We start from the raw sequence: 27,713 nt of genomic DNA, 5'->3' as shown, positions 1-27,713 counted from the left end.
ACAGTTTATGAAGAAAACAAACCAAAAAAACATACATTACCAGACTCAACAAAGCAGCAACATTTCACCCTCATATTTTAGTATTATATTATTATATAATTATTATTACATAATCATTATTATTTTTACATTTCCACCATTTACGTCAGCATATCATTTAAGGGTGGATGAGAGGATTTAGCCAAAGACATGACTCTTAACTTTTAGTCTTTTTTTGTCTCATTTTTCAATTCATTAATTGTAATAAAATACATTATGTTAGTAAAAAAACTTTAAAACGTGGCATACAGTGGCCCTCAAGTCTGAAAGATCGAATGTTTACGTAGGTAAACGAACCGCACAGCTTTATTTCTGGAGGCACCACTTGGCTGTTTCAGGAGGTGAACAGAAAATGAATTTCCACACCTTAGAAACGGTACATTCAAGTGGCACACACCTTAGTTCTGAAATAAAAACACTATAACAGTCAAAGTGATGGCAGCTCTCAGAGAATTTAAAGGCAGGAAAAATAGCAAATATCAAAATCCCTGTCCATGGATTAAATTCAAACCGTCCACCCGGACTCACGTTTTCAAGAGCAGGCGTGCGCCAAACATTGTGGAACTGACATTTGAATGAGGTGACACAATGATGAAACGACAAGAACAGTCAGGTTATTTGTGGGGCTTTCCATCTTTTGCACTACTTGAAAAGAAGTTCAGAGAGATGATCACAAATGCTATATTTGCCAGGCCCATCTTAGAGCTTGAACATAAGTCAGTGACCCATAGGACGGGACTCATGTTTGATGTCTGACCTTTCAAGCTCTTGTCAACTCAGGAAGCCTTTAATGCAGGACACATCGCTGGTGAGGTTCTGAGCTTGAACACACTTCTAAATACGTTGAAAAAAGTTCAGTCACCAGTACAACTTTCAAACGCAGACAAATGAAATTAGCGCTCTCCACTCCAAACAACTGCAGCTCTTGTTTTTGCTCATTAATTCCTCTTTTTTAGAGACCACTCTCACAACAGTCAACTCTCCGTCTCCTCACATTCCTCTGCATATTTACATAATTCCGCAGATATAAAGAAATGAAATTCCGTGTGGTGTTTTCACATGTTTAATGACGCAGCACAGTGAAAACACTGGTGGACTCTAATGGCTACTGATGGTGCAATAAATGACTTCAATCCATGCAGGGCACTTTCTGGACAGAGTCCAACACTCAGCTACACTGCTTGGCTCAAGAGACCAACTGGAAAAAAACGGAGCACTCAGCAGTCTGTGAGGGAGCTGAGGTCACGTCCTGTAGACGGTGAGTTGGCTCCAACCTGCACTCTGCTGACGTGAACAGATGGAGACGGAGCGGTCAGTTGAATGAACAAGCTCCTCCGAAGATACACACCAGTCCAGAATAAACACGCACACCTCAGTCGGCCGCTGAAAGGAAAGTGAAGCGTGAACACTTGTAATGAATTGTAATTCCAGTATCTGTTTTGCAGCCAGTTGTAAAGTCTGACAACTATTAGCATTTAAGTGGGGAAATACACTGATCACTGCTGTCAAACAGGCGGGGATGGATGAGGTGCCGGCATGTTAATGGAGGCGCAGCAGAGGATGAATAGTGAAGAGGCAACGCTACATAATGAATGAGCATCCTTTAATGGAAGTCGTGGAAGGTGGAGGAAGATAAGGCGATGCGGAGACACTTTTGGGCAACTGGTGGATGATGTGCAGGGTTATCTTCAAACACTCGTCTGGATCTAAAACTTTATGTGGCATTGAGTTTTCCATATGAACTGGGAAAATGAATGGATTCATTGTTATTGAATATGTATTTTATGTAAAAAAATCTTCAAGTTTTCTGGTCTTCTTATCATTATATATATATATATATATATATATATAGTGGTACCTCGGTTTTCGAACAAAAATTTCGAGATTTTTTCTACTTCTGATTTCCAACAATAATCCAGAACTGGAACGCCCCGGAAAAAAGCCGTAAAAACATAACGTGCGCGGACCGATCAGCTGACCCACGACGCGCTTTGTTATTGTGTATAACGCAGCCTCTGTATGCAGATGTGTCCCGTTAGCTACATTTACTGACTGTTTTTTCTTCATATTGAGGGGTAAAACCTTTCCTGTCTCCGCACTGGACCGTGGTAGAGTGTCACAGGGGAGGTGCTGGAGCGCTCACTCCAGGGTTTGATGTTGTGGGCTGGAGCTGGGACAGGGATGAGGCGAGTCTGGGACAGAGCGTTACTTGGTTCATGACTTTGTCACAGCCAAACTGCACAGAAGCGCACATTCAGAGCTGGACACGCACCGGGCACCTCTTCACTTCTGGAGAGACGTCACTCACTCGGCAACCCCTCCCACATGCAGCGGCCACACACATAGATGAACAGCGCACCTGCAGCAGACAGGAACGCATTATTTGTTTTTCCATTCATTGTAATGGGAAAAATCGATTCAGATTTCGAACAAATTGCTTCTCGAACGGCCGCCTGGAACGGATTGTGGTCGAGAACCGAGGTACCACTGTACATGTATATATGTATATATATATATAGATATATAGTGAAGAAAGTGAATGAAAATGAATGACTGAATGACAAAACAGCCAGAAAACTTGAAGATATGAAGATATAAGAGAGAAGCTATGACAAAAACCTGAAGTATGAGGAAAAAAAGAAATGATGTCTGGAGGTGGATCTGGAGCTAGTCACTGCAGCAGGTGCTGCGAAGGTGCGGCGAAAATGAAGCAGAGAGGAGGAACAACACTAAAACGAAAAAAACTGAAAAAAATAATATTCGATGATGTGTTATTTGGAGAGTGAGAGAGAGAAAAAAACCCTCAGAGATAATGAAACTTGGTAGGTGGGATCCAGGGCACGAATATACATATCGTAGGATGGTAGGGGAATGTCTGCCATCCTCGCCTCTGACTGGCTAGAACGTCTCTCCTCCCCCTCTCCCTCACCTAAAGAAGGCACGACTTGGGCACTTGGTATAAAACATTTGCCGCTGTTCAGCTACTTCAGTCAGATGAAGTAGCCAATCGGAGGAGAGCCAGTCTAGCCAATCGGAGGAGGGCGAGGAAAGCCATACCTTCCCCAACCTACAATTGACAGCCAAGCATCCAGAAACATAGAAAGGTTTGGGCTGGGGTCGGGGGAAGTGGAAAGTTCAGAAGAGTGGGACGAGGCAAGAGGGAGGTCAAGCAAAGGAGACCAACACTGGCGTCCAGAATACATCCAGGTCAGTTTGTTAGGGCAGAGGAAACAAGCTGGCCGGAAGACATCAGACAGGAAGCAGTCAATGACTTAGCAAGAGGCTCAGAAGTCTGAATCAGAGGTCGGACACAGCAGGACGACATCAGCCTGGTACTGAGTGGGCAAAAAAAACAAAAAAAAAACAGTTCTGGATTATGCTCTCTGCTTAGAAATCAATACAAAGCAGCACAATGATTTATTTACCAAGGTTTTATGGTACATAAGGCGCGATGTGTAAATGCAATGTAAGGTACTTTGAAGATGTTTCCTGAAACTAGCTGGATTCATTTGCATTCATTCCACTATCGACTTCAAAAACGACTGACTTCCAACGTCCAGCATTTTTTTCTCTCCCGCATCAAGCTACCGATCCATGTGATATGAAGGAAACTGACTCGATACTTCTTCAAAAAAAAACTGCAAAATCAATCAGGAACTTCTTCCTTTTGAACCGCTGGCCTTCACGCTTCATGAGAGAACTGTGTCACTGAGAGAAATCCTGCTGCTTGGGTGAAGGCTGAAAACACCAGCCGAGATTCGGGGAGAGAATTGTTCAACACACGTCAGCCGAGCGCAACACGTCACACGCAGTCATCGTTGAACTGGATCAGAGGAAGGAGCGTTAGATAGCTAGATATTTTGCCTTCACTGTTTCATCAGCAACTATGGCATCACATTTAGAAGTTGGTTTCAAGCCCACTACACAGCGTGCAAACAACAACCTTTGGATTTCTATCACTGCAGGATTGCAGAAGAGGCAGAATGAAAAACAAAAGTTACTGTATCTCTCACATATGACAGAGCAGTTATGAGCTTTAGACTCTGCACTTAGTAGTGCCACCACTACTGCAGTCCTGTAAGATAACTGTGTCTGTAAAGTATGATAAGTATCATAATATGAACTCGTTCACCAGTGAATATGACTTGTGTTTGATTGTTATAAGTGTAATGAAGGTCCAATTCTCCGGTGTCATATGAGTCCCACCCATTTTCGATGACATCAGAAGGGCGACAAAGGTCACTGCCTCACATGCGCCTCCTCTGGGGTCAGGTAGATTTGGACTGAACCATCTTGGAGATGAACTGACTTTCTGTCTTATGGCTACATCTTCCTTGTGTTCATTTCAGACTTTAGGTTCGTAACTTGATTGAATGGCATATTTGACCAGCGTGAATTTCATTGGCTCGTCCTGGAATATCACCAAGATATAGCGCAGTTCCCCTCCTTCAGCACACGGGCCAGTTGGTGCACTTTTTTTTGGCAGATATATCGTCATATTCTTCACTCTTGCCTCTTTTACTGCCAAGGCTAAAGTAATTAAACAACTTCATTGTTTTTTTTCTTCATTTTTTTTTTTTTTTGTCTTTGAGTTTTAAAGTTTGGTGGCTCTATTTAAAAATGTCTTCCTTTTCATTTTCGTCTTTTATAACAATCCATCATTTATTATCTGGGGGAAACTTTCTCTGCTTATTTGTAGGACTTGTTATCTCCCACTTTTTTTTTAAATACTTAACAACTAAACTACCAAAAGTCTAAATACCACTCTGCTAGTTGAGTCTCTGACCTCCATGCTGCTCTGTCCCTGGCTCCTCGCCGGTGCCTGGACCGGTGAGAGGCCTTTCACAGCAGCCTGGCTCTAGATTCTCAGAATCTTGGTACGTAAGATTTAAGCTAGAGGGAGGATACTATGAAGTGCTATTCAAGTGGAAGCAAACTCTGGAAAAATGACAAGACAAGACTGAAGGTATTTGTTGTCACCTGCCACTCAAACATGCCATCCCACCGATGACGTCACAGTTTGCGAGCCTCAACTTTGGTTTCGTGGGTCCCAGCCATGAATTTTTCAGGTTCCAAACCGGTTTTTTTCCCATCTGAACACACTTTATGTTCTGGGACGTGTGAAGGACCTCGGAATCCATAACTGAAAGTGTCCCTTCCGTGTCCAGCACTGACTTCTGACTGCACATGATCAACTTTCGCTGGCATCCGACCACTGTAAAACTGAAGCCTGCAGTATAATCAATCTAATCTGATCATGAAAAAAAAGAAGACTAAACTGATTCGCAGTGAGGAAGTTCAATTTCCGTTTCATTTTAACTGGAAATCCCAACAGGCAGCAGATCAGACGGCTACAGAACCGGGATGGGAAGCGAGCGATGCTTTCTCAGCTTTTAACATTAATGAAAGTGTGCTGCAGTGTTCCACTCTCTTTGCTTGCAGAAAACAGCCCTGGAAAGGAGAACAGCGAAGTGGACACACAGAGGCCACGTCCATCAAGGACCATCATCTTGACCTGGACAACTTGTTCAGATCAGGAGTACACATGTGGAGAGGCGACATTCAACACCAGCCATCTACAATGAATCAGCATTTGGTCATAAAAGACTTCATTTTTCCTCGATTTGAACGGACCTTTTGAAGTTAATGTCAGAGTTCCGCTGTTCCAAGCACTTTTCCCAATGAGCGATGATTTCCTTTCTTCTCTTTAATTTCTGCACCTAGGTGGTAAATTGAATAAATCATTCCATTATTGCAGCGGAATTATTCTCACCTCTGCAATGTCGAGGTAACCTTCATGTTCACACATGCTTCCATTAATCCTCCATCCTCTCCATGCCCACGCTGCCCCCGTGGAGCCGTGGGAGCAACATCATATCATACATGGCATGACATAGAAACAGCAACTCCACATCTCTGATTTTGTTTTCTATGTTGTGCTCCGAGTGGGTGAGTCTGTTAGATGGCATCTCTGTGTTTAGAGAGAATCTTTCTTTCTGTCTTTTTTCTTCTAAACCTTTCTGTTGTATCGCTCCATGCTTTAGTAGGCTAGCGCCAGACACTCCGGTTTCCTCCAACTGTTCAACTACATTCAGAGATTAAACGTCCAATCTCAGTGTGTGTCGGTTACACATTCTCACTCTCACTTTGAAGAGCATCTTTTGCATCCAATATTAACGCCAAAGTCAACAACCTCACGTTGCAACAAATATGATTTTAATGAAGGCGACATTGGCGAGAAATTGTGAGCGCTCGACTATGTTCATAATTCAGCATCTCTGAAAGGTGCTATATAAATATATAACTGGCTATAGCTGAGCACCATATACAATGATTGACACCAGTAACTATTCGGAGTGAAAAGCGCACCGCTCCATGGCTTAACTGTAAACCCAGCCTCCATCTTTCTTTCATGTGACGCGCTGCCCATGGCATCAGGCAATACAGGAGCTTGACTTTGGACAGTCGCTGTTTGGCGCGTTGGGAGCCTCTGTGTGTTGGTGGAAGTGATCGCTTGACTACGCTGTATGTGTCTCAAGCAGGACTGTCCAGAGTATCCCCCAACTGAATCCCATCCCAGCTACATATTTGCCCCCTCACAAACGGATTCATAGATACGTTGGATGAAAAGATTGTCAGGATGTGTTCCTACACTCCCCTATGGTCAGAAGCGTTGGGTAGTGACTGAGGTGTAGACAACTGCGAGAAGGGCCACTAGCAGACCTGCACTCCCTGAACATATTACGTCTCTGAGATTCTCTGGGAAGGATGTGGTGTCCTCCCAGAAGATCTGGAGAAGCTGTCCAGACAGACAGGCGTCTGGGCCTCCTTTCCTCAACTCCTGCCTCAGTTGAGTCTCAACTGTGTGGATGTTTGGTTTGTTTTTTAAGCATTTATCAGAAGTATTCAAGAGTCTTTAAGCCAGTGGGGCGAACCTTTTCCAGAACAAATGGGTCTGGGGCCCACTCAAGGAATAGAATTGATTCATTTGTGTTCAATAACCACACATGTAAACAAACCAAAACCGTGTGAACCATGTGATCATGGAAAAGCCATAAGTCATATTCGTCAAATGTATTAAAGAAAAAAGAAAAGAAATACAATTTATAAAATTGTTGAGAAGATTGAAAAAAAAAACACTATCATGAATAAAATTATAAATGTAATAATATAATAATAAATGTAATAATAAATAAACTCTTAAGAAGATCAGTGAGGTGTAAATGCAAGTATCGCTATAGTTGTTAAGTTGTCAAGTCAATTCAGTGACACACTACTGCCACCAAATGTGGCAAGTCTTTTAAAACTGAGCATCTCGCCTCCTAGAGGTCTGAAACAAAAAACTTCTAGCGGCCCTCTAGAAGGCACTCGCGGCCCAACCATGGGCCGGGCCCCATGCTTAAGAACCACGGCTTTAAGCAACAGGAGCATGCCCAATGTACATCCTTATTGTGGACCCTCTGCCTGAAAATGATCACTTGATAAACACGAGTCACATGTCTTCATCATAGAGTGGCAATATGAATACATTCCAGTGGCAAAGATTTTAAAATAACAATGTGCAAAACTAAAGTTGTGATGCATTCAAGTTGTCCCATGTTTGTTTAAAGTTTTATCTGGGTCAGGTGCTGTGGACTGGGTTGCAACAAACTGGGGTTGAGTGGAGTCCCTTGGGGTGACAAGTGATTGAAGTGGGTCCACGGTGCGGCTGGATTACAGGAAAATGGGCCAAGGCTTCGGTGCTTAGGTTGCCAGCACGATGGGTTGGCAAAGTGGCGGCAGAGCAGAGGTGACTGGTAAAATAGATTGAAAATATTCCCGAATCGTGTTGACAAATGATGATAAATGGAGTAAGCAGAAGTGCGATAGAGGAGGCAGGCAAACACAAAAGTCATCGGAAAGACAAGGCATCACCAAAAACATCCCTCTTTAACCCTTTGCCTACACAGTTTGAACAAAAGTTTAAGCCAGATTAAAGCATCAACGTACGGTTCTAGAAGTTTTCCCATTACTCTTCTCGCCGGATGGAGAATCCCTGCAGTTAAGATTCCGAATGACTGTGGAGAATCAGCGTGGCATGACTGGGGGCTGAACTGCTGAGGGCAACGCAGCATATTCTTCTTCAGATTTCTCCCTTTTCTTCATTCTCTGAGGCTGCAGCTGAGAATCAACATGCGTCAGATCATCTCCACCACAGTGCAGGATGAACCTGTTTAAACCGTCCATATCCTGAACTATCACAACAAATGTCGGCTCTATTGTTGGCGATACTTCATCTAACGTAAACACAATGATTCTGCTGTTTCATGTTTTATTGGAGAATAATCTGCAGGTGTTATTACTGTTGACGCCTCTGTTAATAATGCCTACATAGGTTTGTGTTTCCTCTACTGGCTGGTGTATCATGGAGTTTAGAGTTCCACCTCTATTTCTGGAGATTTAAGCTGGAAGCTGAATCTCATCTTTATGTCTCTATGCATTACTCTGCCTCCAATGATGATGATGAAAGGTCTTGGAACTCCCACTCTTGACCCCCTGTGGTTTGCCTACAGGGCAACTACGGATGCAGTCAACTCTGATCTGATCTCACCCGGCAAAACCAACTCTGTTTCGTGATCCAAGGCATGATTCAGGGATTTAAATAGGGCAGCTGATCTCAGGTCCATATATTGAGAATTATTCCGCTCAAGTCCAGGGGGCGTCTGCAGTTCAGAATGGGCTCATAGCTACTACAGTCCTAGACATGCTGCCCCCACACGTCAGGATCACCATGAGACCAAATAGAAAACTGCCCCCCCAAACCTTCACGTGAGAAACTTTATTTCAATGCAGCCAGTGGATGCTACCACTATTCCACTGATACCTTCTAGCCTCACTTCCATTGGGTTTGAATGAACCATTTGGGACTTTGAATTTGGAAATTCACAAAGACTGAGATCATATGCATATGACTCCATTAAACAAGCCGGTGACCGAAACATTTCTCAACAGCAAAAGCACTGTGACAGTACATACCTCCGCTGAGGACCGAGCAAGTGTCAAATCGATAAAACAATGTTTTATCGATTTGACACCCAGAAAAAATAGCATCTAATAGCATAACAGTAAAATACCTAATCTGGTCTAAACAATCTTTAATCCAGATGAAACTTCAAAACATAAGAATTACTCTTGGCTAAGGTAACAGTTCATCTCCATATATGTCATTAAATTTACAGCAGACAGGGCCAGCAAGTGCAACTGTGGGACGTCAGCTACAGCGAGAGGCCTCGTGTGACCTCTCATGCTGCATCTACAACAACACCACAGAAGATCAAAGTGTGACAGCCGTAAAGTTTATGGATGACACTGTTGGCATCTGTCCAGTTCAGAGGATGTTTCTGCATACTAACAAGGACTTGTGCCCTTTGCTTGCCATCTGAAGCTGTTGCAATACTTGCTCATGTTTTAGACCCGATGTCTGGAAATTTTTTGCATCCGAAGTTGGTTTTATATAGAGGTTATTTTCGTTGACTAGCTTTCAAGATGTGGCAGATAAACACAACAGACATGAAAGGACACTCCTGCCATTAAAACCAGTGCATGGAAAATATAACTCAGACTGAACTAGTGGCTTTAAAAAATGGCTGGCTGGTTCTGCATGTACCAAAGCAAATTTGAATTATGAGCCCTATATGGCTGATCATCTCATGCCTTAGTTGAGTTTAGTTGGTTTCCCCACTGAACAGAAGACTCATTTTTGCCACCTGTTGAGCTTGTTTTTTTTAGTAACATACTGTATGAAGAGTCAAGAGTCTCATGTCAAGAGCCAATGCCAAGTCAATACAACTGAAATTATATAAATTATATGTACTGTGAGGCAAACAAGTTTCTCACAGATGCGACCCAGTGGTTGTTTTAGACGACTAATCTCTTCTATTTTGGGGATGAGATTTAAGACCTCAAATGAAGCCCAAAACAAACCTAAAACTTGTCTTTGGGCATTACTCCAGTATGTCCAACTGAAAGTCTGAAACCACATTTTTATCGAAACTGTTTCTCCGCCTTTAAGCAACAGAAATCCGCATACATCCTTGCCGTGAACCCTCTGTGCACCGAACTACTTCTCCGTTCCTTAAAGAAAAAAAGATCACTTGACAAATATGAGTCACTGAGGCGTCTTCCATCCTCCCTCCCGGAGACAGCTGTATATATTTTAAGATGCCTTCATCTTCCATCACACAGTCACGGCGAGAGGTTATAAAGCAATATCATTCTGAACGTCTTTGAGCGTCCCTGTCCCAGAGAATAAATCACTGTGGTCCATTCAACTCTTTTAGCTGTTAAAAATATTTGGGGGGATCAAACACAAACATGGCGAATGATTTATACACAGGAATATTACTGAGGTCACTTTACTGTCTGCAATGTTGTTATTGATGATATTTTCCCGCGGTCCGAGAGACGAGCGGCAGTCATAATAGATTGTGCGTCGTGGTGAGGGACGAGTGTTGAGGCTGGAGAAGGGAAATGTGAAAAACACCTCAAGGTTAAAAGGCCCGTAATTTCCTTTGATAACCACAAAGGGAAGATTTGCTTAGTATGCAGGTGCCGTTGTGTGTCGGATGCATTATTCATAGCGCACATGCTTTTCTGAAGGCAGCACAGCGCCGTTGTAAATTTAATTTGGGGAAATATTATTATATTCATTCTCTCAGATAATACTGCAGGTAGAACAGTGAAGTCAGCTGACGCTTAATAGAAATCTTAAACAAGCTGATTCCCCGAGAATGTAACTCTGTTAGGTTATTCTAACCTTTACTGACCATCGGTCCTTCGCTCCAAACTTAGCCTGATAAACGCAGCTCACCCCTTCACTCTCCATCGGATTAACTTATTTACAGAGTCGTCCATCCATCCAGACCTCTTCTCTCCACGAGAGCCTCGCTTCCTCAATTCTTCTTCCTGCCTTAGAACTGATCTGGACTTCACCTCACCTCTCAAAAAACATTCAACTGGGGAAATCCACAGTGACATGGAGTGGAATAACATACATGCAGAATCAGAATAAACAAAGCACCAGGAGAAAAAACAAAAAGGCGAGAGACGGGAAAACTTTTCCAAGGCACGAGAAGTAACCATCTGGCACTGCAGACTGGAACCAGGAAGTGATTGTTAGATTACTGGGTGGCGTAACATGGGAGAAAGACACTAACAGGAAACAGTAAAAAACACAACCAAAGGAAAAGAAATAAAAGCGCAAAAGCAGAACGTGACACCACGAGGCTTTCAATTGAATCACATTTCCCGTCCCATAACATTTCCAGTCGCGTCACCAGGCTGTCCAAAGCATCAAAAACAAAACAAAAACAAAACTTAAGGTTTGGCTCTTGAAAGACAAATTTCATGTGACTTATTATATATAATCCCTTACAGGCTTGACTCGCGATTGTCAAGCACTTCTGAAATATGTGACTTTTCGGAAGTGAAAGTGTAGTACAGTAACAATAAGGACTTATAATCTCAGCCCTCGTGTCACAGTGTCACAAAATGCCATGGGGGGGAAACATTTCATTGAATTGAAACACCTCTGTGTCAACATGCAACCTACAAGACTTCAACGTTGGACACCAAAGTTTACTTATACTTTACGTATTTACGCTTTATATGTTGACATAGACCGACAGTGAGTTTTTTTAATCTAATTTTATTGTTCTATTTTATTAATTTCATTTGATACCTTTCTCTAGGATTTCAAATTGGACAGCAGGAGCCGGAACTTGCTCCATTAACACACAGTAGAGAAGAAGGGGAGCCATTTGTATTCTTGCTACATGGTAGGCAGCAAAATATACCACAGAAATGTAACCAAAATGTTGTTTTCTGACTGATCAAGTTGCTATTTGGGGCGTTAAAAGGTTTGCTGCTTTGGTGAAGCAATAACCTTTCACCTCCAGTGGGGTTCAATTTAAGATGAGACAAAAGTAAGTTTTTAACATTTTAAAAACACTTCTATTATTTACACGATGATTTTTAGTGCAACTACATGCGTGACACTGGTATAATGGAAGTCTCCCTGTTGGACTGTATTTGAGAGTGGAGAAGTGGTCACGTGGAAGAAGACTTCAGACACAACTGGAGAGTGAGTGTGGAGTTTATGAGTGAAATTCACTTGCATTGCTTAGAGTTCATACCAAGGACGACTAGGTTTCTGATACAAGTCACAGAGACTCTGTGACTCTTCTTTACACTGGTACACTGGTGCAAAGAAACCCAGAGCAAGGTGACAATGTGGGACGTTTTGGTACATTATCATCAATTCTAACTTATTTTAATTCCAGATACCTCACAGTAACTACACCTGACATAGCCTTAGCAGTAGTCCGGTTGAGCGACAAAAAACTATCTGAGGTCTTGAGCCCTTGATACACAAAAGTTCTCGACGTGGGCTCTGTTCTCATCTGACTGGTCCTCAGCTGTTGACGCCAGTGCCGCTCCCTCGTAACCATGGCAACAATCACAAGGTGTGCTCCCCTCCTTCGGACCCAGGTCGCTCTTATCAGGACCAGCTCCTTCCAGCCCTGGCGAAGAAGGTACTTCGCAGCCTCCTCCGTCTGACCTTGGGTTACAATGTTCACTCACGCCTGCAGTGTGCTTCACTCCCACCTTTGTACTCCACCTGTAACTTCTCTTTCTCACGCACTCTTCACTCAGCATTCCTCCTCCTGTACATAACTTCTTTATTAGTAGCAATTCCAACAATATTAATATTGTATAATAAATGGACAATTCCCATAAGCACTGAAAAAAATCAAATAAACATACAATTTAAAAAACTTTCACGATCACTTGTCTGCAAGTGATTCATTTATTGCTTCACACATTATTCCACTACATTCACTTGAGCAACCACAGAAGAGGAGGAGGATGTCTCCACGTTCAGAGATATCCTGGTGCACGCCAACACCCCATCATGACATGGCATTTATGGAGACCACTGGGTCGAGCGGCACATAAACAAGAAGGAGAGGCAGATGTATCATTTTATGTTTTAGTTAATGAGCCGGTGCAGCCGGGTGGTCGTGGGGGGGGAGGGAGGGGCGAGCCCCATATCCAGCAGATGCCTTCACCATGACAGCTGGCAAGGCAAATGGTGCAGAGTGCAAACATTCAAGGTAATTACTGAGTAATTATCCGGCATTGCCGCCATATGGAAACCAACTGAATATCATACATCTTCTTCTCATCCTTGGATGGAACATTTGTTTGGGAGACGTCTTCCTGGTCAGTGTGACGCTGATTAAACTAGCGCAGCAACACACAACCTGTCTGTTTTTGTGTGCGGCACGAAATCTTTCATGGAGGCTGTGTGTTGGCAGGAACCTTTGTCCGGATCAGTGCCCAGAGATATGAGTCAGGAATGCAAAATAGACGGCTCCCAGATGGAGCCATTATTCATATAAGCTTTAAGCTATGTGGCAGGAGGAGGCTTCGGGATGGCAGCAGGTTTCTAGCTTCATCAACACGTTACGCATTTCCAAGACGACAAATAGGCTTTGTAATTACTGCGACATCACTGTCGGGGATTCAGATCTCCACGGAAAAGACGGGAGATAGATTGGATTTCAACTTTTCTATACCTGCTTTGTTTCCATCGCCTCTTCAGTGACGCCCCTCCTGCACCAGCCTCATGGTTAGCAATGACTTCTTTCACATGGAAAATGGACATAATGAAGAAACTGTATCACCATGGTGATTTACTTTTCACACTTCCAGCGGTGTGAACAGCTGTAGCAGTAACCTCCATCATTGATCTTGCATGGCATAGAGGCAGCTCCCAGCTCGTAATATTTTTTTGATGTTTACGCAGTTTCTCCATGCTGCGGAGAAGCCTTGCCCCTTGCCTGAAGCGGGTGGTGGATAACCACCTCCGATGAAAGCGACGCATAATCGCTTAACTGCGCTTGAAATGCAAGGCGGCGCAAGAATCCATAGCTGCTTTTGTATACCCCGCATGTCCATGCCTGGTGGAACGTGGTCAGGAGTAAGAAGGAGGCGAAGGAGAAGCTGAAGAAAAACTTAATTCAGTTGAAGCAAGACAGAGTAATATAAAAAAAAGTCAAATGAAAAAGTGAGTTTTGGAGGTCAGTAATGGACAGAGATGAAGGGAGGTGAAGAAGAGAGTGCTGACAGGGTGGCACAGCTGAAGACTGCGGTGACATGAGAGTATCTGCAAGACTCAAGCTCCATGAACTGTAATGTTCACTGCCGTGGTGAGGAGTAAGAAGGAGGCGAAGGAGAAGCTGAAGAAAAATTGAATTCAGTTGAAGCAAGACAGTAATATAAGGGTGTGAGCAATGGAAAACCAGGGGAAATAAATTTAGTTTTGAAAGTCAGTAATGGACAAAGATGAAGGGAGGTGAAGAAGAGAGTGCAGACAGGGTGGAGACTGCGGTGACATGAGAGCATCTGCAAGACTGAAGCTCCATGAACTGTAATGTTCACTGCCGTGGGTCAGGAGTAAGAAGGAGGCGAAGGAGAAGGTGAAGAAAAATTGAATTCAGTTGAAGCAAGACAGTAATATAAGGGTGTGAGCAATGGAAAACCAGGGGAAATAAATTTAGTTTTGAAAGTCAGTAATGGACAAAGATGAAGGGAGGTGAAGAAGAGAGTGCAGACAGGGTGGAGACTGCGGTGACATGAGAGCATCTGCAAGACTGAAGCTCCATGAACTGTAATGTTCACTGCCGTGGGTCAGGAGTAAGAAGGAGGCGAAGGAGAAGGTGAAGAAAAATTGAATTCAGTTGAAGCAAGACAGAGTAATATAAGGGTGTGAGCACTGGAAAACCAGGGGAAAACTTTGAGTTTTGGAGGTCAGTGACGGACAGAGATGAAGGGAGGTGAAGAAGAGAGTGCTGACAGGGTGGAGACTGCGGTGACATGAGAGCACCTGCAAGACTGAAGCTCCATGAACTGTAATGTTCACTGCCATGGCTCAGGAGTAAGAAGGAGGCGAAGGAGAAGCTGAAGAAAAATTGAATTCAGTTGAAGCAAGACAGAGTAATATAAGGGTGTGAGCACTGGAAAACCAGAGGAAAAAATTGAGTTTTGGAGGTCAGTAATGGACAGAGATGAAGGGTGGTAAAGAAGAGAGTGATGACAGGGTGGAGACTGCGGTGACATGAGAGCACCTGCAAGACTGAAGCTTCATGAGCTGTAATGTTCACTGCCATGATGAATGGTTTAGAGCAGGAGACTGATCTGTGGGTGCAACCAGTCAGGACCACACAGAGACCCCTAATCTAGAGACCCAGGGGGCAGAGTCAGAAGTGTCAGAGATGAAGATACTGAGACTGTCATTGGGAGTGACTAGAAAGGACAAGATCAGAAATGAGAATGTCTGGGGGAACCTTGTTTTTTTTGTGTATATGAGCTTCCTCTGCTTGTGGGAGTTCTCTCTAGGGACCCAGTCATCTCCAGCAGGCAAAAAAAGGTGGTTGACATGTGGCTTGAAATTGTCCACAGGTGTCTGCCTGCGCTCTGCCATGAACTCGGGGCACCTGTTCAGACGAATGAATGCATGAATAGAACCACCTTGCCATTGATGTGATTCTTCCTTGGAAATGTGCTCCACATGACAGACAATATCACATCTCCTCTGGCTCATACAGCAGTTGACCTCAAGTAAAGATCAGAACGAGAGTCCAGACTCTTCATTCATGCGCTGTGTGTTGTATAAAGTTATTCATGTTGTAAAGCCCTGATGACATCAGACAGTATGTCCTTCTGCTGCGCGGGGTTACATCATTTCACCAGTCTCTTTTAAACTACTTTACTTTACAATGAACTCTTCTGGAACTCTTTCTTTTTTAAATTGCTTTGGGACCCTCCGACAAGAAAAAGGTATTGAAATCAGCGCATAAAGAAATGATCTCTGTTACATCCATAATCACAAGACAGTCCCACCTCCTGCACCGAGAATCTCTGGAATAGCAATTGAAGAATGGCCCCGAGTCACCGTGTCCTCTGTTAAACTGCTGCAGAAATGAATTTAATAAAGGACAATGGGGATAGAGTCGCACAATTGGGTCGCTCTCCCCGCGTTCACACAATAGTGTTTTATTTCATTGAAAGCTGAGCTTGGTTTGCTACACAAGGCTGAGGGTGAAATAAAACATTGGCACTTTTGTGTTGGAAAAAAGTGAATGGGATTATCTGGGAACAGTCGGTGCTGTTTTAGTACTGTTGCAGGACTGACTGGGAACCGTTGGCTTTGGATGGGTGATGGTTCTGCGCCAGAGACACAAAATAGCTGATGAAATATTTTTGGAATCCACTGGTGTTTCACCCTTGGGACTTACTCCAGTAGAACCATCGATTTTCCCGCAAAATCTGTTACACACTTTTTACCATCACAAATAAGAAGAACAGGCCGAATTTGTTCTTGACCCAGGAATATACTGTTGAGCCCTGGTGGGTGCAGGATTCTCTTTAGGGAGACCATCCTACGGACCTCCTAAGGGGACATGACAAAAAAAAAAGAGAAGTTTTGCAAGATATCGCAAAAGTATTGCCAGATATCGCAAATGTATTGCAAGATCTCGCAAAAGTAGTACGAGCGTGAAGTGATGTCGTAACTACTTCCTGATCAAACCACCACAAAACTTCTTTCTTTTTTTCTTTTTTGGGGGGGGGGGTCACGTCCCCTTAGGGGCTCCTTACCATCCCTATCATGTTGGAAGGTGAGAACAGAAAACACTTGACTAAGAAAGGACCACACTCTAGACATCTCATGACGTGGACTTGGCTTGGCAAATAGTAAACCTCCTTGTGGTGGCTGAAGGGGCCAGATCGATGCTAGACCACAGAAGGCTCGGACCAGTGAGAGTAAGCTAAACAAGTAACTTTAATATTCAAAGAAAACAAATAACGCACGAACAACAGCGATAACCCAAAGGCGTCGCCACCAAACTGGAGCAACAGGACAGAACACAGACAGGAACAGGAAATAATAAATAAACGCAATCGATGGCTGGAAAATAAAAGCGCAAAAAGGGAACTTGACAGACCTCAGAAGTGTGAATGGATATTGGCGATGATGACAAGACAGGAAGACGAGACTATACTTATCAAAACAAAACCGGAAATAGACATAGTAACAACAACAAAACTGAACCAACCGCACATGGGATGACTTGGTCAGAGAAAAATATTACAAGAATAAACTAAAAATAACATGACTAGACAAAATTAAATAAAACCTGTGGCTCAAAAAACCAGACCTCCACGATGTGAGTTTCTTCTTACTATATTATTCCTATATTTGGTGCCATATTTCCGTGCAGTCACTATCATGTTACAACAACAACTAGCTTTGACACGGAAAAACAAAGCTCATCCAAGTGGCTGTCCACGTCTGCAGCAGTCCAAACGGTCTCTGCACTGACTGTGGTTCTGTCCTCATGAGCCAAATCCCCATTCACACTCCAATAAAAGTTGGTAAACATGTATGAACACTAATAAAATGTGCTGCCTCGACCAGTGAAGAATGTAGTTGGTGGGGATCCAAAAGACTCTTTGATGCCTGGACTGACTGTAGTCTTAAAACAAATCATGAACTGTCCTTAACACTAACTCATTCACGTCTTGCGGCGTGTTTTCAAAGTCACCAGATCACCTGCATTTTTGCTTTGAATCTTGACTGCGTATCTCGTCGCAGAAAAACAAGTTAAAAGCACCTTAATGAGATCCTGACGTCTCCACGGACACACAAGGCCTGCAGGAAGTTTCAGTCCTTGACTCAGTTGCAGTCTCATGATGAAATAAATATGTTACGAAATGATGTTGGAGTTGGTGTGTGTGTGTGTTGATGACCCAATTCACACTCAAAACCATGAGTTTGTATTGTTGCAAACTTCCTGTCCTTAAATGATGTATGTAAATGTGGAGGCTTAGACCGTATATTACATTCCAAAACCATATTATGCTAAACCGCTCTTATTTTAGTTTACGTGTTTAAGTGCCATTATTATTTGTTGATAATGTCAAGTGTTGGAAGAGTCACAGTATAGAATAAGCGTGTTATTATACGGTAAAATGCTTTTCATACTAGTAGCATAATTGTGAGAAGTGAGAGACCAAACCAATATTTGGGAGGTGTTCATAATGTTTTGTATTATATATGCTGTGATTTCTTTAACTGAGAATTCAATAGTAGATGCTTCTGAAAATGACGCGACGCTTCAGTTGGTAAATGCAAGCATTTTTTTTCCGCGTGCCGTTCGATATCCATGTCCCCGAAATGTTCTGTCAAGAAGTGGCGGAGCGAAAACGAAACTCGGAATGTTGCTGTTTGTCTGGGTTCTCAGGAGGAGCGCAGTGGTGTCTTAAAACTACTCAGCAGTGAAATGTCCTTGTGTGTCCTATTGTGCTTAAAAAAAAAGTTTGAGAGTGATGGAGTTGTGGATTCTTGTCGTGTGCAAAAAAGTTTGGATGGAATTCAATTGAGGTAATTCAACTCCTGACTCTGCGTGTTGTAAGAAGAAGCTCACTGTGGGGGATGAAGTGAAAATCTCAGCTTTTACGTCAACGTTCAGCGACTATTAGAGGTGAACACCAGCAAAAATAGAATGACTTTAGAAGGAGGTTTTGTGTTTTTGAAGTGATTTACTGTGGAATCTTGAGAGTGAGATCGATCATGGATAAGAAGGGCTTGTTAACCAGTGTGGACACTCCGCTGGAGACACAGTGGTCAGCTCAGGTGGACGGGACCCTAGTGTGGCTGTAGGGACGCCACTAGGCCGAGTGTGGAAAACCAGTCAGAGGCTAAGAGCCTCACTTGTTTACTGTGTTAGTGCAAAGAGCTACATCCTACTACTACATAAAGTACAAACAAGGCTGTAAGGTTAAAGCACACAAGTGCCACAAGGTTGCTGGTTCCCGTATGTCTCTTGTGCATTTATTTTTAAAATTAATACATTTTACCATGATCCTCTTAGAAGTATCAAGTGCCGTAGATAAAAATGTATAAGCCATTTATATATTTTACACATGGCTCATGCCACCAATAACATCGCTCTTCTGTGTGTGAGCGACGCTGAAGACTGGAGCGTCTGATGTTGACTCTTTGCTTCACTAAATGAAACGGACTTCGCGAAAATCAGTGATGAATAATATGCAAAACCGATGCCACACATTCAGTTTAGGGAATGACAAACTGAAACTTGCAACTAAGTCATGTCAAATCTGTTGATGGATCTGATGACGGTCCAAGTCTGAGGACTGCGACTCTCACCAGAATTGAATGGGGGGTTCGGTGCATGTGTGGCAGGGCGTATTGTTTATGTTTTAAATTCAAACGCGATGCAAAGTCTTCGAACCATATTTTGAAATTTTGTAAATGTGCATTGCAACTGCAACTTGACCAAAACTGCGGCTGGTGTGGTGGTTCATTTGGTGAAGAGCCCCATGAAACTGAGCAAAGATCTGCATTCGGATTGGGAGCAGCGGGTTGGCCAGGCCTGCACTAGGCGCACACAGATACAATGGAGAGAAAATGCTGAAAAATGTTCTGTTTTTAGCGACCGCTAGCACTGATGAAGGAGTGTCAGACAAATTTGTGTTTAAATAGGAGATTTAAGTTTATAACAGTGGTGCACACCCTTCAGCAAACTAGGATTTTAGATAAATGAAACCGAAGCTCAGGGACATTTGCGGAAGAAAGTCCACCCTCCTTCCCCCAGGAAACCAGCAATGGTGTCATCAAAATTCTCAGCAGAACAAGAAATGACTTTGCAAATAACTGACTGAATTGAAGCCCAAAATGACTCCAACCCTCTCTACTCCCTCTTAGCACTCTCACTTTCATCAGATGTTAACCTCGTGTCAGATCCAATTGACATCCGCGAGTCCGGAACGTGCTGAAACCAGCAATTTTAGTTATCACTGGCACTCAAAATCAAAGGTGCTGACAGCCGATGTCTGATGATGCTTTGTGATGAGGATCCATCAAGCTAGAAGCTCCTATCTTCTTTGCATGAAAACTGTCATTTCAGTTACAGGACTCTCGGCGAGCGCCGCTGTCATCATAAATTTTCCATAGATGCGTCTGTGATCTATAGTTCTCGTGAGACAGAGTGCGTCTCTTAAGTGTGAATTAACAGCCGCCCCGCTGCTTTATGGCGGCGCATCAATAACGCCGTAGTATCTGCCTCTCGATCTGCTCCCACTCTGTTCTGTGCTTGTCCTTTTTATTTTCATTATCAGACATGGCGCCGTTCAGGGCTCCCTCCACTATCAACGCTCGTGCCTCTTTTGGACTCCATCCTTCATGAACATTTATCAATCGAGGTTGACATCTTTCAGCCCGCTGGTGATGAATGTAGCGGGAGCAGGCTCTTCACAACCCGGAAATCTGTTGCTCTGTGTAATAGATCACTGAGCGATACTCACAAGTGTCTGACGAATCGTCTTTTGTTATGGAGAGCTTTTTGTCATAAAAAAAATCTATCACACTTGGTGGTCAAGTGAAAAGGAAAAGATGACATGTTTCCTACCACTTGACATTGGACAAAGGAGGGATCATGTTCCTGCTTTACGGAGTATATGGAAAGAATGATGTGACAATGGATGGCAACAAATTTATTCCATTTAATTTATACATCCCTGTTCACAGATTAAAAAAGTCATAATGGACAAACATTTATAACAGAGAATATTCATCAAGACCCGACAGAGTCACTGAAGAACCACAACCCATCTGGTGTCTGAGTCCAAAAGCAGGGTAGAGAGGCTGAGTGAAGGAGGTGTAGAAGGTGTAGATGTGGATCAGTGTGTCATTCGTGACCCTGTAGAAGGACACAACGCCTGCGCTCCAGTCCACGTACACGCCCACTCTATCAGAAACAGAGTGGAATGTCATCGACCATTTGGTGTTATTGTGACAGATCTCGTAGCTGACACCATCCAAACATCTCAGACTCCAGGAAGAATCGTTCTGTCCAAACTCAAGTTCTGCTGTTCTTCTGTGCTGCCTGTGAGTCACAGCGATCAGAACGTCTCCTTGATGTTCCACCTCCCAGTAGTGGTGAGCGGCGAGACTGTTCTCACAAATCAGCTGGGGTTGCGACGTGAACCTGCGCGGACTGTACGGATGCTTCTGATCCTCCCGCATAAGTTCCGCTGTCTTGTTGTTGTTGGTCAGTCGGAGGCGCTGGTGTGCTGTGTCTGGGTCCAGAGTGAACTGACAGAAGTCTGTGGTGCAGAAGGAACATAGTTGGAGGACCCATGCTTTTACGTGCTTGTTTGTCCTCTGGTGCCAGGTACAAATAAGCAAGAAGGAAAAGAAAGATCTGTATGTTATATTTTGGGATCCTGGCCAAAGCTCTCAGGACAGTACCACATGAGGCGCTGTGGGCAGCCTTCAAATTTTTCCAGAGCCAAAGGGCATCACAGATTCCAGTTCCCAGGTCCTATGATTCTGCATTACGAGAATAGTACAACTGCCCAGTCACACGAGCAAGCTGCACCATCTGCCTGCTGGTCTTTGCCATGAAGCTGGAGTTAGTTATTTGAATTTGTGTGGTTGGAATGGAACATTTGTACAATGGGCTATGTCTACCTCCAGTCAGAATGGATGACATGACAACCACAACATCGAAGTGCAAGCACCAGACGGCGTTACACAAACTGCAAGGCAACATCAGATGGGCACCAAAATCCTGCAGTATTCTATCGTACTTCATGGTCAAGGGCCAGGCAACCAGAGGTTCTTTATCAACAATGAGCCAATACCAACAATCCTAGAGGAGCCTATTAAAAACCTTAGCCACTGGGATAACTCAGGGCTCAAACACTCAAAAGTGGAACATCTCAGGTGGGATACCATCGGTGGCCTCAAAAGGACATCAGCACTACTCTCCCTGAACCTATAGTTCATTCCGGTCAGACTGTTCCTTTCTCCCATGAGGCCAGTTTCCATCTATGCAATGCCACCCAAGCACTCAACAATGGGCTGCAGATGATGGTGAATATGCAGGTGGGGAAATGGCTCGGCTTTTCCAGATGCCTCAGAAACAAATGACTGTTGGGACTGGAGCCCTTGGGCTCCAAATTCTAAGCATGGTGTGCAAGTACAAATGTACTCCAGTAGGGATTCAAGGAGCATCCCAGGAGCTCTTTGGTCAACTGTACTCCCGCCTTTGTATGCAACCCTTAAAGACATCCCGGTTGCAAGACCAGCCTTACCCAAGCCATGTACAACTAGGGCCACAACTCAGCGCTGGGATGTCAAGCGGCATCACCAGAGACAAACCATCAACTGTTGCTTCAGTGACAAGTCAAGGCACACACTAGTGGGTGTAATTGACATGTTGATAGTCGGACTCTGACGCAAGAAACTGTCCAGTTATACTCACACTTCCTCAGGCCTGGAGTCAGTCTCTGCTTGTCACAATTCATTGTCCTGGTGGAGAAAACCGAGAATTACACCCCACTGTTCAGATGGAAACCTGTTCACCTGTTATATGTCACAGTTTGTGACATGTGATTTAGCGAATGAGGTGATGGTATGTATAAAGTGTTCATGTGGCTGTGGCTCTTGATCATGGTGGATATTCCATCGTCTTACATGAGAGTCTCCAGCCTCCAGCTTTGACTCAGCAGTGCAGCAGACAGTAGATCCAATCCTTGTCCTTCTGGATGATTCCAGCTCAGGTCCAACTCTCTCAGATGGGATGGGTTGGATCTCAGAGCGGAGGCCAGACTGTCACACCCCACCTCTGTGACCAGACACCCCAACAGACTGTAGAAAAAAAAACAACACTTAATGGATTAGGCCCTGAATTTGAGGCTTGGCCAAGCAAAGGAGTCCACCTGAGTGTCTCCAGGTGGCAGTTTAGGTTCTTCAGTCCAGCACACAGCAGGTTAACTCCTGCATCCTTCAGGTCGTTGTCACTCAGGTCCAGATTCTTCAGACGGGAGGAAGGACAGCCGAGTACTGAAGACAAGTGTGGACAGCTTTCCTTCGACAGCCCACAGAGTCTGAGCCTGTAAGTGTCACCAAATCAGTGATCAGGTAAAACTATGCTGGGGTTCCATTGATTCAACTGTCATGCCCCCGTCTCCTATTATGACTATATTAAATTCCAGTTTACGCACTCATAGTGTTTTGATGCTCCACAAACCAACTGCCTGTCTCACCACACCACCCTGTCATACCTTCCATTTACACCAGACTACTTTCCATATTCCTCTCTGTCTCCCAAACTAACCACACATGGACCATTTCTGCCCATTTTCCATGATTTCCCTTTCTCCTTAAACAGATCATTCCTCATTAAATATTGTCTTTTTTCCCATTCGCATGGGAATGACAAGCAAGAGTAGAAGCACTGCGAAGTTTGTCCCCAAGTTTTCTGTCGCCCACCCTCCTCCTCCTGCAAAACGTCTGAGAATTTCAGCCAGTCTGAACTCCTCCATTCTCTAACTGCACTCTCTTCACCAGGGTTAAACCCAACTTTAGATGAATGGGTCCAAATCTGACTTAGATTGAAGTCATCCCATCCAGGAACAACGAATAAGACAAGCAACATATTTTTAGGTAAAGAAAGAATTGTAGAATAGGAATATAGTCGAGGCAAATCATCTATTGATATTTGAACATTACCTTCAGGAAATTGTGATTTTAAATGATCATATTTGCAAATGTCAGTTAGCAGAATGAATGTCATGGATGAAGAAGCCACATGAGCTCAGCAGACATATCGCAGAAGGTTAAAGTTCATTGGCAGGGGTCAGGGAGGTAACGGTGGAAAGCATTTACCTGAGGGTCTCCACCTGACAGTTGGGGCTCTTGAGGCCTTCACACAGGAGCTTGACTCCACAGTCTTTCAGGTCATTGTTACTCAGGTCCAGTTCTGTCAGTTTAGAGGATGGAGACTTCAGCACCGATGACAGGACTTCACAACAGTTCATCGAGAGGCTGCAGCATCTCAGCCTGATGAAGATAAAACAAACATCATCAGTCATGTTTGTGTCTTCCAATAAGTCGTGTTGGATCACCTACAGCACTTTGTTTGAAGCTCGTATGACAGGCAGCAAGTTCAGAAAAGCTTCAGTGGAAGCGCCATATTTGTTGAGGTCAAAGGGATCTTCCTGTGAGGTCAGTAGTAGGAAGATCAGGGCAGACCAGTGAGAAGAAGACGGTGGATCTGTGTAGAGACGTCCTGATCTAATCATCTTCTGGACCTCCTCCACTAGAGAAGTGTCCTTCAGTTCATCCAAACAGTGAAACAGATTCATGATTCTTTCTCGAGACTCTGTTGTTCTGATTTTCTTCTGGATGAGCTCAGCACTTTTCTGGCTGGTCCAGGAACTTCCAATCTCTTCAGACAAACCTCTCAGGAGACTCTGGTTTGACTTGAGTGAAAGACCCAGAAGAAATCGCAAGAACATGTCCAGCTTCGGATCCTTCACACCTTCATTCAATGCGCTTTGGTAGAACTCCTCATGATTAAGACTAAATCCAAAGGCTGCTGCTGGCTGTCCTTCATGCAGAAGATTGACGCCATACTTGCTAAACTTCATGTGAACATAGAGAGCAGCCAGAAACTCCTGAACACTCATATGGACGAAGCTGAACACCTTCTCCTGGGACAGTCCTCGCTCCTCTCTGAAGACCTGTGAGAACACTTGGGAGTAATCTGAGGCAGCCCTCAGTTTGATGCCACACTCAGCCAGGTCACACTCACGGAAGATGAATTTTCTTTTTTGAAGCTGCTGGAAAGCCAGTTTTCCCAGATACTTGATCATCTTCTTGCTGTTGCGAGTCCAGTGTGACTCTGTTTCAGCTCCTTTGTCGTATTTCATCCTATAAAATTTGGTTTGAACCACCAGGAAGTAGATGTACATCTCAGTCAGGGTCTTGGGCAGCGTTACTATCTCTGTCATCTTCAACATGTCCTCCACAACTGTGGCAGTGATCCTGCAGAAGATCGGGAGGTGACCCATGACGTCGAGGCTACGCGAGGTCTTGATGTAAGCGATGATGCTGTGAGCCAGCTTTTTATCGCTGAATCTGTTCCTGAAGTACTGCTCCATCTGGTGGTCATTGAATCCTCTGACCTCTGTCACCATGTCCACCCAATTACAAGAGATCTTATTGGCTGCTGCAGGCCGTGTGGTCATCCAAAGACAAGCTCTTTGAAGAAGATTCCTCTTCAAGAGGTTTGTCAGCAGCACATCTAGAGAGGCCGGCTCTACTACTTTAGTCAGGACGGGATTGTTGTTGAAGTCAAGGGGCAGGTCACATTCGTCCAGACCTTCAAAGATGAACAGAACACGCACTTCCTCAAAGCTCTGGGGTTTCACTTTTTTCGTTTCTGGAAAGAAGTGATTAATAAGTTCCATCAAACTAAACTTCTTGCCTTTCAGCACATTCAGCTCTCGGAAGGTGAAACAAAATATGAAGTCAAAGTCCTGGTGGGCTTTGTCTTCAGCCCAGTCCAGGGTCACCTTCTGGGTGAGGACTGTTTTCCCGATGCCAGGCACACCTTTAGTCAGCAGGCACCTGATGCTTGGGTCCGTTAAGAGGTCCTGGTGTTGGATAGTCTTTTCCAGACCAGTGTGTTTCCTGGCTGGCGCTTTCACCTGTTGGACCTCATGCTTCTCACTAATGTGGTCCTGACTCCAGTTGGTGACAAAGAGCTCTGTGTCGATATCATCTGTCTGGGTTCGTTCTCCTTCTTTCGCGATGTTATCCATGTGCCGGAACTTTCTCTGAAGGCTCTTCCGCACATCAGTGGTTTCAACAGGTTTTCCTGAGAGATAAAAAGTCAGTGAGCAAACTCTAGAAGTTGCAGGTTGCCTGTTGTTGATCTGACGTTTCAGCACAGATGAACCGCAACATCTAATCGATGGTTCAGGTCTGCATACTTCTCCACAGACGTTCGACCAGCTGCTCCTGGTTCATGCTCAGCAGGATTTTCTCTGTGATCTTCAGGAATGCTTCTCTGCTGCCCTTCATCGTCTCCTCTTCCTCCTCCTCCTCCTCCTCTCTCGCTTGACTTCGGTGGTCATGAGGCTTCAGAATTCTCTGGAGTCTCAGCCACTCCTTCTCCACATAGCTGAGGAGTTTGCTCCAGAGAAGCTGCAACAGAACCACGGGATGCGATTATGTGATGAACCTGCTCTACATGCCCTGCCCCTTTTAGAAGAGAGTCTTGCTACAAAATAACAAAACACATCAAAACAAAAAATACAATATTGTTTCCTCCCTGCCCCCTGAGCAGTAGCAATAAAGAGCAGCAGCATTGAACATTCTCATTTGTTCATCATGGATCACAGGATCCTGTGCAGTACTTTCATCTGCAGATGGGTTATTTTCATATAACTTTATATCATATTGCCACTATGACAAGTAGCCAAGAGGAGATACCTTTGGACTGACTCCTACTTGATGGCTTTGCTCATGGCCATTGTTTTCCACCAAGTGAGTCAATTACTCTGATACTGACTTCAGGGCCCAAGCTCAAAGAGAGTCTAGTTTCACAGGTGAGAAGTTTCTTCTTGTGTTTCCGTACAGTCTCCTCCTCCTTTGACTTCCAGATCTGGCACAGATCGAAGCTGAAAAACCTCCAATATATCTAGAATATTCTTCCTATTCGGACTCCATAAAATCAGAGGCAGAATTGGAATGTCACTTGCAGGTCTACATACCTGAAGGGTAAAGTCCTGAGGCTGCTGAGGTTGTTGGTCTGTGAGAAGACCTGGTCGTTTTTGAGCATCTCTGCAAAGAAGAGAGAGAAGGACAGTTGTGAGAACTGTGATTTGGTGCACTCTCGCCCGAGATCTTCATCTGACAGTCCATTCATCGATTTCATGATGAAAACATGATTCCTCAGGTGACCGCAGCACACACTGCACGAGTCGGTTCTACAATTATTTAAGGAATTCCATTCCACTACAGAGCGTGATGTGTGATGTGTGCAAGTCAGAGAATAATGGCTGCCCAACAGGAACAGAACCTATTGATGACCTATCTGAATGTCAGCATGATCTTGGCTCAGAATGACATTGACCTCACCTCTCGTCTGACCCCTGGTGTCCAGTCCTCGGAGGTACACCTGTGGGTGTGGATTGAGGTTCTGGCCGTAGTCCATCAGTCTCTGTTTGTTGCTGTTTTTTACTAAGAAACACACGTTTCAATGAGAAACATGTTTAAGCTTAGATGAAAGACACTGAGCTCACCTCGCAGGTCTGTCCTCATGACGCTCGGAATCGGGCGGCTTTTTTGGAAGGAGCTTCTCTCTCCTCTTTCTTTGACCCCCAGAAGAGTGCCCACCTTCACACAACACAACAGCAAGATAAACCCCGATCCGTCTGCGACAACTGTTCAGTAGACACCTCGACATGTTTGCCCAGTTCCACGAAACACCTTGAGATACTGTAGCAGCTTGAAGTGGAGTGTGAAACATGTACATACTTCTCTGTCTGTCTTAAAATCACTGCCATGTGATTGTAAAATCATAGTAAAGTCTTAATTCGAGTCCGTGAGAGTGATCTACTGCACCCAGATGTAGTCCTGATACTGACACTCAACAGAGTCCATAGTTTAAGTTAGGCTTTTAATTCAAGCAAGAACTCAGTATATCTCTTAGACCAGTTCACTCAGAGTGAGACTGCACTCACCTGGCTGT

At 44.1% G+C, this 27,713-nt stretch overlaps 1 protein-coding gene across 1 annotated transcript; it reads right to left on the bottom strand.

The window, feature by feature from the left end:
- Positions 1 to 20,719: 20,719 nt before the first annotated feature.
- On the bottom strand, positions 20,720 to 26,062 carry LOC128764618 (NACHT, LRR and PYD domains-containing protein 3-like). The gene is made up of 7 exons (XM_053874524.1): positions 25,951 to 26,062; positions 24,083 to 25,835; positions 23,840 to 24,013; positions 22,891 to 23,064; positions 22,646 to 22,819; positions 22,434 to 22,480; positions 20,720 to 21,270 (listed from the first exon to the last, which is right to left on the bottom strand). The coding sequence occupies exons 1-7, from the start codon at positions 26,039 to 26,041 to the stop codon at positions 20,720 to 20,722; spliced, it is 2,964 nt and encodes a 987-aa protein (XP_053730499.1). The 5' UTR covers positions 26,042 to 26,062.
- Positions 26,063 to 27,713: the final 1,651 nt, after the last annotated feature.

This window comes from Synchiropus splendidus, chromosome 9, assembly GCF_027744825.2.
Source record: "Synchiropus splendidus isolate RoL2022-P1 chromosome 9, RoL_Sspl_1.0, whole genome shotgun sequence".
Taxonomy (NCBI): domain Eukaryota; kingdom Metazoa; phylum Chordata; class Actinopteri; order Syngnathiformes; family Callionymidae; genus Synchiropus; species Synchiropus splendidus.
Note: the sequence above shows the minus strand (reverse complement) of the source record. Positions and strands in the feature narration are given on the sequence as shown.